Below are 15,552 nucleotides of genomic sequence, written 5' to 3'. Positions count from 1 at the left end.
TCTTCACCATAATAAAATTACTTTACAATTATTTTAATGTTTTATTGTCTAAAATTATTAAAATAACATTTACTTTAGTCATAAATTTAATAAGTAATTGTGGCTAAGGGGCTGTTATAGTACCTACCTTGGTAAATTTTCATGATAAATCTTAAAAATATTGAACTTCGCTACATACTTACGGCGCGATTCGGGAAATGAATTAGAGATTCACTAGATATGAAATAGTAAAGACGTGTGACGTTCCACGGCAAAAGGTACCTTATGGCGGCCGCAATAATATTGGAGCGTCGTTAATAATAGCGTAAGCGCCAACCGCCATAAGGTACCTTTTGCCGTGGAACGTCACACATCTTTACTATTTCATATCTAGTGAATCTCTAATTCATTTCCCGAATCGCGCCGTTAGGTCCATTCTTTATATTGTCGACGACAATATCACGGTACATGACACCCCCCCAACCAAATGAGGAAATTGATGTGTTAACACATTCATTGCCACTAAATGCCACGCGTTACGCTCGTAGAGCGTAGCCACGTTTTCGCCGTATGTAGCGCGTAGTCGCTACGAACAGTGTACCCGACAGTCGGGTTCTTGGCCCTGAATGTGTTAAGCCGTAATTTCCCGGGGTAAGTCCCGCATCTGGCGGAGCGTGCGGCGGCAGGACAGGCGCCGCGAGCCGAGGCGCGGGAATCCGGCGATGCGCTCCACGGGCACGGGGGCTGCTCTTCTGTAAGAAAAAAATATTTCAATATGGACCCAAATTATTGACTTAATTCAGTCTTGAACCTACTAACAACAGTGCAACAATTTTTGCCACAAATATGACAGATTTGATGAAATATAACAGATTGTATACGTCGCTTCATTTACGGCCGTTACATATATTTTTCTGGGCGCATACGGTCATTTCGGCATTTCGCGCTTACACGCGCGCTATATTTCGCTACATGTGCGCGCCTACAAGCGCTTCCAAAAACGAGCTTATACGCGCGTATAAAACGGTAGTCTGAAAGCGCCCTTAGAGGTAGTCAGGTAGTTATGCAGCCTACATCTACATGCGCTGGCTTTAGCACTAGTTTCTTGCCAGGCAGCGCGTATAATTCAGAGACGAAGTGGGTCTTATGTCAAAGTGAAATAAAATATTTTTTACCTGAAGAACATATGGTGTTCAACTGAACACCGCCACAGTTTCTTCCCAGCACGTGTTGAAGCCAGGTTGAAGCCCAGATGTGTCTCAAACTGATCGAACTCGCTCGCACGCAGTCGGAGCGTGTATACGTGCTTGTAGTTTACCTGAAGAACATATGGTGCTCGACGGAACACCGCCACAGTTTCTTGCCAGCGCGTATATAAATCAGTTTAGAGGCGAGGTGATCCTACATTTGTCGTATTTAATGAAAGAAAGTAATTTTTACCTGAAGAACATATGATCTTCCACTGAACACCGCCACAGTTTCTTCCCAGCACGTGTTGAAGCCAGCTTAAAGCCCAGATGTGTCTCAAACTGATCAAACTCGCTCACGCAGTCGGAGCGTGTATACAACCTTATTATTATATACCTGAAGAACATATGGTGTCCAACTGAACACTGCCACAGTTTCTTCCCAAGGCGTGTCGAAGCCAGCTTAAAGTCGAGATGTGTCGCGCAGTCGGATCGTTTATACGAGCTTATTATTACCTGAAGAACATATGGTGTTCAACTGAACACCGCCACAGTTTCTTCCCAGCGCGTGTTGAAGCCTACTTGAAGCCCAAATATGTCTCCAACTGGTTGAAATCTCCGGCGTGCAGTCGGAACGTGTAACATACGCGCTTATAGTTTACCTGAAGAACATATGATGTTCCACTGAACACCGCCACAGTTTCTTCCCAGCACGTGTTGAAGCCAGCTTGAAGCCCAAATGTGTCTCAAACTGATCGAACTCGCTCGCGCGCAGTCGGAGCGTGTATACGCGCTTGTTGTAACTGATCTTGGTGATCTTGGCCCAGGGGAAGCGGTTCATTACGACGCTGGAATTAAGCGGAAACTGTTTTATAATGATTTTTGAAGTGAAAACTTCTTTAGCGGCGCTGAGCATTTTTTGAGGTGGGGAAAAATGATAAACTCGAGACAGCGTAACGCGTAACGCGTAACGAGTTCCATACAAGTTTCACGTTTAAAATAACACTAGTACTGCGTGGGCTATCAAAATTGCTGCAGAATTTTCTTGGTCTAACTCTATTAACATCCGACCCATTGGTGTTCATTGCATAGCGTATTACCAAAATGTACAAATGAACATGAGTACAATGGAATATACAGGGTGTCCCTAGCCGTTGGACAAAGCCGAAATGTACATACGCATTTGGGGATTTATTATATACAAAGTATCATAACAATCGGTGTAGCGGTTACGAAGAAATTAACAAATTACGATTTTTTTACTTTGGAGCAACCTGTAGGTGTTAGTGGCTCCTGAGGTAATGAATAGTATGAAACCTTTGATTATCTTTTTTATTTATGACATTAATAAGATTCTGACTTTTCACAAATGTCATCATCGCCGCACATTTTCAAACAAATTGTCAAAAGCACTGCCAATGATTAATACAGTATGTTTCTTTTTGTTGTCGATTATTGGAAATAATTTTTGTTTGATAATTTATCTTTTTATCCTTTGTTCTAATTAAAAAAATATTACCGTTAGAGCATTTCTGAGAAGTAACCCTACGCGGGATTTCAGGGTTTGTCCAATGTCTAAGGTCATCCTGTATATGATATGATAATAATATACTACTTGAAAATTAGGTTCAAAGTTTTTATCAACTTCTACGCTTTTGGAGGTTACTTGTACATATACCCTGCTTCTAATCGTTAGTTAATTATTTGATTGTAACTAATTACTGTTATCTTATCTATTATTGACTGTTTGGAGTGGAAAAATTACTGTCTAGTGTGAGACTTGAACTCACCAATAATAATAGCATCGTTCGCAGACGTTTCAGCTTGTTAAAAAATAAAATATATTCATTTGTCGAACGAGCGAGCGAAGCGAAGCGAAGTTCTTACATTCGACTTGGATCACGCGGCTGGCTAGCGGCACGTCCCGGCATTTCGATGTTTTTAAGCGGAACTGTCAGAAGATAGTTTGATACTCAAGAACTTAAGTAATTTAAATGAAATTGGGTAAACGTGTAGTTGAGGGCATTATATTTTAGTGATTAAATTATGAGCAGGCTCGATTAAGGGATTATTGAGGTAGAAGAGCTTAGAAGGCCAAAAAGCTGTTTGTGAGAGGCCTAGCTATTCTGGTCATTTTATTTGCAAAAAACATGGTCGAATTTAGTATAAAATGAAAGTGCTCGGTTTGCACTTTCATAATATCGTTTTTAAATTTACCTTTTTGAAATAATTAGCAAGATAAAAATAAAATAATATAAACATAATATAGGTATTTGACAGGAAATATTTCGGCTTAGCACAGATACAGTTTATTTTAATCTCTATGATTTCTATGATGACTTAAATCCAGGGGAAAGACAGTCGTATATAAAGCACTTTATTCGAAAAAAATAGCGACATCTATATTACTTAACGCTAAACTTTTTTTTAATATGGCTTCACTTAATTCGTCAGAACGTCTTAAAAGTCTTGTATCTAAGGCATGGATCAAACAAAAAAACATCTGTTAGAACAGATTATTTATGGACATCGTTGCCATGGAGGCGATTGTCAAAGAACACCCCATTTATTGTCTGTACTACGACATAATTCAGATAAATAAAAATACTTTCCGTTTTACATTAAATTTAGTAGTAGATTTTTGATCATTGCAGCCTATAGTGCGACATGAAATAGTAGAAATTGAATAAAATGGAACTCAAAAATGTCCATACTAAATTGTTGCCATGTGTAAGCATTTTACGTCAAAAATGTGACAGTTACGCAGAAAGTGGTGCTCTCATTTGTTTTCTACTATTTTATGACGCACTATACGATACCTAAGTAGGTCCAACAAAGTCAATCGCTCTATAATAATTTTTGGTTAACTGCGAGTTCTCAGTTCGGGGCGAACTACTAGTTATTTATTTTGAAGTGAGTTTTGATCAGGATTGTCTCAGAGTGAGCCATTTTACAAATTGCGTCAGCTGCATGCTAAGCATCCCACTTACTATTCTCGCATGCGAGCTATTTAAATTATCTTGTTAGGAATCTTCAGTTACTCATGTGCTTCCTAGAATAGCCTATAACTATATTAAAGCACGTGTTTTAAGTCTTGGCAAAGTAAGGTAAACGTACTGGTGCTCGACGCGGTCCCAGTACATGTCATCTTGAAACTTAAGTCATTTTCAATAGAGGTGACAGCAAGGTGGCATCTATTGGGCATTAGCATATCGAGCACTAGTATGTTTACCTTAATAGTACAGTCAAGTGTAAAAGTATGGGTGCACCAATCATCTCAAAAATATGTCCCATAACTCTTATGTCAGGGAATTAAGAACTATGGGACATATTTTTGAGTAAGTTGTCTACACCTATATTTTTACACTTGACTGTACCTACAGTGTACAGTCAGCAGCAGAAGTTGCTAAGCGGGCGAGGTGTTCAAAATTACATTGACACGCTCTTATTCTCTTAACAATAAAGTCGCGTCCAGATTATTTTGAACACCTGGCCCGCTTAGCAACTTCTGCAGCTGACTGTACCTATTAAGAGCGGTATGAAGAGAATTACTAACGAAAGTCTTTGATTCGAGTGGGTTTGACCCTTAATTTTTTGAGAATATATGTATTTCCCTTGATGCACATGATATATTTAAGGTCAATGCGGCCAATTCCGTCATAGGGACTATTCCGTACACGAGCATTTTTTTAAAAGAATATTACACAATTGATAATTTCATCGACAAAGCAGCGATTGCTTTTAGTTCCAGAAATCAAAAGATGGGCTTTTTTACTACAGATAAAAAAAAAGAAATATACGCCCGTGTACGGAATAGCCTCTATGATGGAATTAGCCGCATTGGCCTTAAGTAATAAAAATACAGTATTTTAATTTAGAACATTTATTATAATTATTGACACATACCTACCACATTGTTAAAATTAACATTAATTATTTCTTTCACTAAATATTCCTTTACTGAAATAATTCCTAAAGATTGGAATTTTTTTCATATGGCACTATTATCTTCACCATAATAAAATTACTTTACAATTATATGTTTTATTGTCTAAAATTATTAAAATAACATTTACTTTAGTCATAAATTTAATAAGTAATTGTGGCTAAGGGGCTGTTATAGTACCTACCTTGGTAAATTTTCATGATAAATCTTTAAAATATTGAACTTCGCTACATACTTACGGCGCGATTCGGGAAATTAATTAGAGATTCACTAGATATGAAATAGTAAAGATGTGTGACGTTCCACGGCAAAAGGTACCTTATGGTGGCCGCAATAATATTGGAGCGTCGTTAATAATAGCGTAAGCGCCAACCGCCATATATTGTCGACGACAATATCACGGTACATGACACCCCCCCAACTAAATGAGGAAATTGATGTGTTAACACATTCATTGCCACTAAATGCCACGCGTTACGCTCGTAGAGCGTAGCCACGTTTTCGCCGTATGTAGCGCGTAGTCGCTACGAACAGTGTACCCGACAGTCGGGTTCTTGGCCCTGAATGTGTTAAGCCGTAATTTCCCGGGGTAAGTCCCGCATCTGGCGGAGCGTGCGGCGGCACGACAGGCGCCGCGAGCCGAGGCGCGGGAACCCGGCGATGCGCTCCACGGGCACGGGCGCTGCTCTCCTGTAACGACAATTATTTTTAAAATAAGTGCCTAAATGAATAAAGTCAATGTGGCTAATTCCGTCATAGGAGCTATTCCGTCCACTAGCGTTTTTCTCGAACAACGAACAAAATTGATAATTTCATCGACGAAGCAGCGATTGCTTTTAGTTTCAGCAGTCAAAAGCAAATGCTTTTTTCCTACGATTGAAAATATGCTCGTGGACGGAATAGCCTATGGCGGAATTAGCCACATTCACCTTAACTTAAATTTAGTCTTGAACCTAACTAACACTGTATCATTTTTTGCCGCAAATATGACAGATGTATTTGATAATTGTATAGGTATACGTCACTATTTAGATACCTACATTTAGGGCCGGGCCGTTACATATTTTTCTGGGCGTATACGGTCGTTTCGGCCTTAGAGGTAGTCAGGTACCTACCTACATATGCGCTGGCGTTAGCTCTAGTTTCTTGCCAGGCAGCGCGTATAATTTAGAGACGAAGTTGGTCTTATGTTATGTCAAAGTGAAATAAAATTATTTACCTGAAGAACATATGGTGTTCAACTGAACACCGCCACAGTTTCTTCCCAGCGCGTGTTGAAGCCAGCTTGAAGCCCAGATGTGTCTCAAGCTGATCGAACTCGCTCGCGCGCAGACGGAGCGTGTATACGCGCTTGTAGTTTACCTGAAGAACATATGATGTTCAACTGAACACCGCCACAGTTTCTTCCCAGCGTGTGTAGAAGCCAGGTTGAAGCCCAAATGTGTCTCAAACTGATCGAACTCGCTCGCGCGCAGTCGGAGCGTATATACGAGCTTATTATTACCTGAAGAACATATGATGTTCCACTGAACACCGCCACAGTTTCTTCCCAGCACGTGTTGAAGCCAGGTTGAAGCCCAAATGTGTCTCAAACTGATCGAACTCGCTCGCGCGCAGTCGGAGCGTATATACGAGCTTATTATTACCTGAAGAACATATGATGTTCCACTGAACACCGCCACAGTTTCTTCCCAGCACGTGTTGAAGCCAGGTTGAAGCCCAGATGTGTCTCAAGCTGATCGAACTCGCTCGCGCGCAGACGGAGCGTGTATACGCGCTTGTAGTTTACCTGAAGAACATATGATGTTCAACTGAACACCGCCACAGTTTCTTCCCAGCGTGTGTAGAAGCCAGGTTGAAGCCCAAATGTGTCTCAAACTGATCGAACTCGCTCGCGCGCAGTCGGAGCGTGTATACGAGTTTATTATTACCTGAAGAACATATGGTGTTCGACGGAACACCGCCACAGTTTCTTCCCAGCACGTGTTGAAGCCAGGTTGAAGCCCAGATGTGTCTCAAACTGGTCGAACTCGCTCGCACGCAGTCGGAGCGTGTATACGCGCTTGTTGTAACTGATCTTGGTGATCTTGGCCCAGGGGAAGCGGTTCATTACGACGCTGAAATTAAGCGGAAACTGTTTTATAATATGGCCAACGTCATTTAAATGAATAATGTATAATTTTGGCAGCTGTCTGAACGGGAAACAAAGAGTGGCGACCGACAATTCTCGCACAAAGCGATTTTTTTTATCGTTAACGCGGATTTATCACACTACCAAATGCCTTCTCACCCGTGAAGAAAAAACTCTCATTACACAATTTATAACCTAACAATCCATGCTAACAATGACACAAAATTGTATTGAATTGACATCTATCATCGTACCCTTCCAGTTTGAAAAATATTATACATGTATTATACACGCACAGAACTAGTTAAACTACACGCTTGCTGCCGATCGCCGCCGGTTTGACAGCTGTCTAAAATACGTATTGCTATTTTATATTTCAGGCGAATATCGGTACCTAATAATAATCGAAATATGTACCTACTACAAATTCATGTACACTGTACAGTCTAGTGTAAAAATATGGGTGCACTCATCGTACTCAAAAATATATCCCATAGTTCTTATATCAGCGAATTAAGAACTATGGGACATATTTTTGAATAAGTTGGCTACACCCATATTTTTACACTGGATTGTACATACTACTAAATACCGTCTCTGTTAACAGCGATGCCACCATCCCCAACTTCTAGCACCAGGTCCACATCCTCAGAATCCCTGATTCATTGCAGTCTTGTTCGGTACAGTGGCAATTATTTGCGTCACCATTGAAATCTTACTCATTATTCTAGTTGTATCCTTCTTTACTAGCTATGACTTCTCTGTAGGGTCCTTTTAACGTCATAGTTGGGGTACAAAGTACTTTACCCGTCTCTGTAAACAGCGATGCCACCAGCTCCAACTGCTAGCACCAGGTCCACATCCTCAGAGTCCCTGACGCAGTGCAGTTCGGCTCCGTATAGGGGCAGTTTTTTGGCGTTCTCCAGGTAGCATAACTCGGCCTCCGCTGGGGTCTGGCCTCTGAAATAGATGGTCCAAATCAGCACCTTCTTCATTTGGGTGTTAAAATGTTTGTTGCTCTATCATGCATAAATATCTAGGCAAATCTTGGAAATCAGCAGAACTTAAGACGGTCTCCACATAAAATAATGACTTGAATTTTGACAACCCTAAATAGCCGAAAGTTATAGTGCCATAAGTTAGAATGACCACATACATGTTTCGACCCTGAATCGCTGTCAAACTTCGGTTTTGTACGAAGTGTCCTTTCTGACCGGTAGTACTACTACTTGTTCTGTGATGTGGGTAAATATGGCTCCAAAAATATCGCTTGATTCACAGTAATTTTTAGCCACTATGTACATATAACAAATCATTTTGACTTACTTATGTTTTATATAGAGCTCCTTTATATGGTCATCCAACTCCTAAGTCCTGACGCTAGGTGGCGCCGCGCTGTGGGCAGCTATGACGGGAGGCGCCACGTGTCCTGGCCCGTAATCTCCTAGCTCTGCTTGGAGCACGTAGGATGCTAGGAGCGCGTGGGTTATCATAGAGTAGGAGAGGCGACCTAAAAGTAATTTATCTTACTTGTGTTTCATATAGAGCTCCTTTATATGGTCATCCAACTCCTCAGTCCTGACGCTAGGTGGCGCCGCGCTGTGGGCAGCTATGACGGGAGGCGCCACGTGTCCTGGCTCGTAATCTCCTAGCTCTGCTTGGAGCACGTAGGATGCTAGGAGCGCGTGGGTTATCATGGAGCAGCTAGGAGAGGCGACCTAGAAGTAATTTATCTTACTTGTGTTTCATATAAAGATCCTTTATATGGTCATCCAACTCCTCTGTCCTGACGCTAGGTGGCGCCGCGCTGTGGGCAGCTATGACGGGAGGCGCCACGTGTCCTGGCTCGTAGTCTCCCAGCTCTGCTTGGAGTACGTAGGATGCTAGGAGCGCGTGAGTTATCATGGAGCACGAAAGGCGACCTGAAAAAAATGTTAATTAGGTGATTATAAGTGCAAGCCTTTAAAAAAAATCGGACAAGTGCGAGTCGGAGTCGCCCATCGAGGGTTCCGTACAACAACCACGGATTTTCCCTATATTTGTAGTGTAAAGATGATATTACTTGCCAAATTTCATGATTCTAGGTCAACGGGAAGTACCTTATAAATTTCGATTCCCTTGAGTGTTGAAATTTTGTGCGGCATAAAATGGCCGTATCTTTTTTTACGTTAACTTAGAAGTTTGTTTTTTACAGCTTCAAGGGACTGTAGACCTGAGTATACGATATTGATTTCAACTCGATACCTCCACGCGTTCCCTAGATAAAGGGTCTTGACAGACGAACGGACGGATGGACGGACGGAAAACAAAGTGATCCTATAAGGGTTCCGGTTTTTCTTTTGAGGTACGGAACCCTAAAAATAGTTCAAATAAATCACGGTTCATGCAGGGCCGTCTTAAACTATGCTGGGGCCCCTGGGCACATAAGAATTTGGGGCCCTTTTGGAAAGTAAAGGAAGCTAATTAAACTAACATTTTTCTACTATGATCATCTATTTATTATGGGTAATTACTGTCTGTCCTTCGGGGCCCCCTGAAGACGGGCCCTGGGCACTGGCCCCGTGTGCCCTTATGGTAAAGACGGTACTGGGGTTCATGCAGTGGTGACCATATGACCTACCTTCCATAAGGTCCCTCCTGACGGCCAAAGCGAGTTGGTTGCGGGTCTCGTCGTCTTGCAGTTCAGAGGGCTCGGGAGGGTAGAATTTGACGGCAAAACGCATGTCCCAAGGCTCATCTGGAAAAATATATGAATGTTTATTATTATTAGGAATTCTACGATCTGTAGATTAAATGATGACTCACGTTAGATCGGGCCGTGTCCGGGCCGGAGCTTCCGGCGCATCATTTTCTATGGAAAGCATCACGTGATCGCCTGTCATGTCATAGAAAAGTAAGCGCCGGAAGCTCCGGCCCGGACACGGCCCGGTCTAACGTGAGTCGTCCTTAATGCTGGCTTACAAAAAACAAAATATAATATGCGTTATGCGATCCCGCGGTGTCGTGGGAAACGCTGGAACTTTACACCCATCGGCTTCTGTGGTTTGGAAAAGTAGGCCATTTTAGGTAGGAAGATATCGCGACATCGGTAAGGTGGTGGTACTAGTGCTCGACATGCTAATGCCCTATAGATATGACACCCTGCTGTCACCTCAAGTTTCAAGATGACATATACTGGGGCCGCGTCGAGCACCAGTACCACCACCTTATGGCACCTAGGAAATACTCTGGTATTGTAAAATAAGCGGCAGCATGTAGGTTCACTGTTCACTTGCCCTGCTATGTTTATATGCTTGATATGTTTATAGATTAAATGGCCAAAAATTCAGAAAATTTATTTCGCTGGTTTCGGAGGTACTGAGATATTTAATTTTAACTAATTTTAATTTGAGAAGGAGTAGCTAAATTTCGTCAACCCATCTAAGAACTAATTGGCTCAGTTTGTAAACGTTCGCTTTTTCTGTTTGCACAGAGGGTCTGGGTTCGATCCCCAGTAATTGTATGCTGGGATATTATGACTTTTTGTATTTTTTTACACATAAATTTCGTATTGTTTTTTTTTTAATTTACTATATTTAAAGCTTTTAGCACCATGTCATTTAAAGCTCTGCTCGCGAGGTCTACAGCTCACAGAGCCACTAGTATAGTTAATTTCAAAACATCTTCATCTTCGTGCAAACAAATTAGGCACGCTGATAAGTATTCAATGGCGGATTTGCCCTAAGGCCCAGTAGGGCCTGGAGCGGCAAGATATTAGGGGCAGCAAGGCGGCAGTCTATATATGTGTGCTGAGAAAAGGGGGGCCAGTAGTTACTACAGGGCTTAGGGCCGCCAACACTGCAAATCCGCCACTGTTCTATAAACGCCCCGCCATTGTATGGTGTGGGATTCTTCATAGAGTGACCTTTTTTACTTCGCTTGAATATATTTTCTTCTGGATCTTGCCATTAGCTTTAAAGTAGGAAAGCGTGGAACAAAGAATACTTACTTTTGAAAGTCTTGGAGAGTCTTTTCCCCAAATCCACCCATGTCCTTGGGTCTCCTCTTTGTGCGTGTAGTAGACCAAAGTAGTCCCTCTCTGTTAGCTCAAGCTCGGCGCATATTCGGTCTAGCAGGTCGCCTCCCTTCGCCTTGCGCTGGAAAATAAGAACAGAAGATTGAGAACAAGAGAAGTGGTTGTGCCAAATACGCGTACGTTAACCATCATTTAAGTCTCTGTTCTGTACGTAACAAACAAGGGGTTGACAACTAGAAGTTAAATCTCTCTCTGTGGTCGCTCCCTCATGAAGTCATGACTGAGGATCGTGGTCATCGGTGGATGGATGCTCCACACCTGGTTTTTATGATGTGCCTCCAACGGTGCCTGTTCATCGCGTCTCTGATGGCCGAGCAAAAGTTGGTTGAGGATGGGGCCCCTTTTAATTGATCGCCCCATCTAGTTGGAGACCGTTTCCCGGCCCCGTTTGCCCTCCGTGTTTCCAACAATGATCAGCTTTTCAAGGCTTTTAACTCCCCTCCTCATTATGTGGCCGAAGTTAAATAAATGGAGGTAAAATTGTGATATATAGGTACCTATGGGGATTTTACGGAGGAGGTTCTTCATAAATAAGAAATACATAGCGAGGAGGGAGATAATTCTAATCTCTACTCACACAACAAATTATGTTTAGGAGACAAGAATAGGAATATGGATTGTCCTCACCACACAAATTTAACCTTGTAAGACGCAGCATATAAAGTTTTCGTATTTTTAATTTAACCTTATTCTATAAGTAAATTGGAACGAATTTAGTTTGTTTTAAAAAGCAATGAAGCATAAGAAATGCTACTTTATTTGGTTCATGAAAGGTTCAAATTAGATTGCACGATTATGTAGGTACATTGTAATGTACATTTAGTCTCAGGAGGATAAAGATAGTTCTTTTACATGGATCAACGAAAATCGAAGAGTTATTTTTCAGTAATTATTATTGCTTAGCGATAAGACCGCCTGTTGTCTGCCTTAATCTTAAATCAATCAATTGTTTTTCTTTAAGCCGTATTTTTTACTCAGGTGTGCCAATGAAGAGTATTCTATCTATCGTTCGTTCGATGGTGCATAGCAGAGTAGTGGCTAGTATACCTCTTTCCCGGATCACACAACTACACACCCAGAAACAACGCGTATAGGTACAGATAACGCCGAGTTTCTGGCAACAAAACACTTTACAGGGTGGAGGGGTTTAGTCCGTAGGCGGCTGGGAGAAAAACCTCCGGCGCAGCCGAGTCGGGCATGCTGCCGGATACCGGGCCGGCAGTATCCAATGAGGATTACATACCTCTACCTCTGAAAAAAAAAGTATACATCTAGCATAAGATGATGATTTGATGCTACGATGTACCTGCATAATATTTTTGGTTTATATGCTGAAGCAGAACTCCAGCTCTCTAGAGCTCGTAAATATATTTAATGTGAGTACCAGTAATAAAACAAACTGAGTTGCAACAACAACAAACGTCCGACGAGATTGATTTATCGAGGACGGGCTATTTTCAGGCAGATTGAGATGTTTTGAAGATTGATCCGATGAAATTTGGTAAAAAACTTTTGCATGTAGCGGTGAAAGTGTTCGCATCGTTATAAAGGTATTTGAAAATATAAGAGCCTCGATAGAGAGTACCATTTTGTACCTTTTGGAGTTGAAACTCTAGGCCCATGGGGTCCCAGCGCGCACAAGTTGTTCGCAGAATTCGCGAAGCGTCTGGTTGACGTAACGGTGACCGAAGAGCTGGCGGCTACCTCGCACAACGTATCAGCATTGCGATACAGCGAGGAAATGCCGCCAGCATACTTGGTACAATGCCTCAAGGGCCTATTTTAGATTTAAGCTATGTAGAGTCAGACCAAGAAAAGTCTGCAGCAATTTTGATAGCCCACGCGGTGCAAGTGTTATTTATATGTCATACTTAACTTCATAGAAGTTTGACGTTTAAAATAACATTCTCACTGAGTGGGCTATCAAAATCGCTGCAGTTGGTCTAACCTTAGTTATTAATTTCGTTTAGTAGTACCACTGTATATATCTTGTATGTAAACAAATGTTTTTTTTAGAGTATGAATATGTTCTTACGTCGACATCAACATTGATGTGTTCCCCGTTGAGTAGTTCGATGCGCGCGCGACGCTCGTTCCCCATTGGTCGATCACCGTCCTCCGACGCCAGCCGGCGAAGGCTCTCGCGCATTATGCCACCTGGAAAAGGAAAAAAGGGTTATTTTAAACTTCAAACTTAGGGGTCATCCATTAATTACGTCACACGAATTTCTAGGTTTTTTGACCCCTCCCCCCCCCCTTGTCACATTTGGTCACATTTGGCAAAGCCCTCCCCCCTAGTGTGACGTCACATTTTTTCTACGAAATCGCCAAATCGAATTAAGTAAGTACCTAAGTATTATTAATATTTTACAAAATATTTTTGACGATATAAATATTAGTAATTTTATAACCCAAAACTGCTTAGGAAAGAAAATTAAAAGAATAAAAACGATTATCGTTTTAAAAACTTGTTATTTAAATGTACAGCGAATAAAATAATTTAAAAAAAACTTCGGTTACTGATGAAGTTAAAGTGACGTCACAAAGTTTGTGTCTCCCCCCTCCCCCATGTCACAATATGTCACATTTTCTTGACCCCCTCCCTCCCCCTAAACGTGTGACGTAATTAATGGATGACCCCTTAGCTATGAAATTATAACGTTTTTAATAATACTTGAACTGCGTGAGCTATCAAAATTGTTGCAGACATTTCTTGGTCTAACTTTAGCTTGGTTTAACTATAGTCTGTCAAGTATGATATGTCAGTAGCAATGTAAAGCAAACTAGAGTATGGTATCCCCAGGAAACGAACCAAAAGCAGCAATGTACATCGAACAACGATGAAATGTAAACAAAACATCAGTTCTACAGATAAGATATAAATGACACGCGATTTTCGAACAATTTAAACGTAGTGTTGCTAACCGGCGATTTTTCAAATTTGCCGCCTTTTTCTACTGACAAGATTTGCTTGACCAAGTATATCACTGGCAGTCATTTATTCCATTCAGCCAGCAATTCCATTAATAGATGTTTTGTAAAAACCAACTCGAGAATCGAGATACAATTAAAGTAAAATTCGCGAAACCGCTATGTTTACGGTCGATTGTGTGCGAAAGAAATCTATGGTCTTATTCCGATCGCTTACCAAGTTAAAATTTCAGGCTATACTTGCCGCAAAACTAAGTGGCGCGCCAGGTCATAATGCCATCTCTTTCACTCTTGGTTGGTCTTAACAAGGGTACAAAGGAGATAGCATTATGACCTCTATATACTCATACCCACCCATAAACTCCATCACCCTTATACTCATCACCCATATACTCCAATTAAAGCGTAGGTAATTAAAAGGGACAGAAAAGATGCCCGCAATTTGTGAAATCGGTCTTTGTGGTAGGCCCTAATGCAGGGTTTCTCTTAAACTTTTTGCAGTCACGGACCATTTTCACAATTGAAACAGTTCCACGAACCCCGGTCAAAAAAAAAATTAGGAAAATAAAGTTTCATTACACTTAGGTCTCGTCATGTTTACTCAAAGATTTCTACTGCGGACCCCTGATAAACATACTATGGACCCCTAAGGTGTCCGTGGACCCCAGTTTAAGAAACCCTGCCCTAATGGATTTGATGATCGGACTTATCATAAAAAGTGATGGCAGATTTCCATGGTGAGATTAGGCCCAATCGTTCATAACATAAGTTTGTACTAAAAAAGTCATGGATCTAGAGGTCACGTAACAGTGGTTTGTACGAATTGGACGTTTGCGCTTTTAAATAGTGTATGTATACTAGAGAAACCAGCGGGGGACCTCAGTAGTCGTGAGATCTGATGAATATCGTGAAAGTGTTGACAATAAGTCATTTTCTCAGAAAACTTAGCGCCACTACGTACTTCACTAGGTATAGTCGACGTCAAATATATGTTTACACTTTTGCACCTTACTCCTTTGTAATAAGGCGAAAAATGTTAAAATATCTTTGACGTCAACAGTACACCTTATAAAACGAAGTCCCCCGCCGCGTCTGTCTGTGTGTATGTATGTGCGATAATCTCAAAAACTACTGAACGGATTTTCATGCGTTTTCACCTATAAATAGAGTGATTCTTGAGGAAGGTTCAGGTATGTAAGTTAAGGTTTTATGTAACCTGTGCCAAGCCGGGGCAGGTTACTAGTAGGCTATAAAATAAGGCTTAAAATGGAAGGAAAACCGTCTTAATTAAAGTTACTCCACT

The 15,552-nt window shown here is 41.3% G+C and overlaps 1 protein-coding gene across 3 annotated transcripts in view; it reads right to left on the bottom strand.

The window, feature by feature from the left end:
• Window positions 1–541: 541 nt before the first annotated feature.
• LOC134800777 (protein 4.1 homolog) overlaps window positions 542–15,552 on the bottom strand; it is a 73,530-nt gene continuing 58,519 nt past the window's right edge. The window contains exons 2-9 of one of the 3 annotated variants that reach the window (XR_010145561.1): window positions 13,354–13,475; window positions 11,232–11,379; window positions 9,864–9,980; window positions 8,982–9,165; window positions 8,051–8,203; window positions 7,044–7,229; window positions 5,431–5,802; window positions 596–731 (exon numbers count right to left, since the gene is read on the bottom strand). Coding sequence is in view for 2 of the 3 variants with exons in the window: in XM_063773329.1 (XP_063629399.1) it covers window positions 611–731; window positions 7,044–7,229; window positions 8,051–8,203; window positions 8,982–9,165; window positions 9,864–9,980; window positions 11,232–11,379; window positions 13,354–13,467 (1,023 nt within the window). In the remaining variant the exon portion in view is untranslated. Of the gene's footprint in view, window positions 732–5,273; window positions 5,803–7,043; window positions 7,230–8,050; window positions 8,204–8,981; window positions 9,166–9,863; window positions 9,981–11,231; window positions 11,380–13,353; window positions 13,476–15,552 lie in introns of those variants that run through there. The other 2 variants (XM_063773329.1, XM_063773328.1) reach the window with 2 other exon arrangements.

Source organism: Cydia splendana, chromosome 20 (genome assembly GCF_910591565.1).
Source record: "Cydia splendana chromosome 20, ilCydSple1.2, whole genome shotgun sequence".
Lineage (NCBI taxonomy): Eukaryota > Metazoa > Arthropoda > Insecta > Lepidoptera > Tortricidae > Cydia > Cydia splendana.
This window is presented reverse-complemented; position numbering and strand designations above follow the sequence as displayed.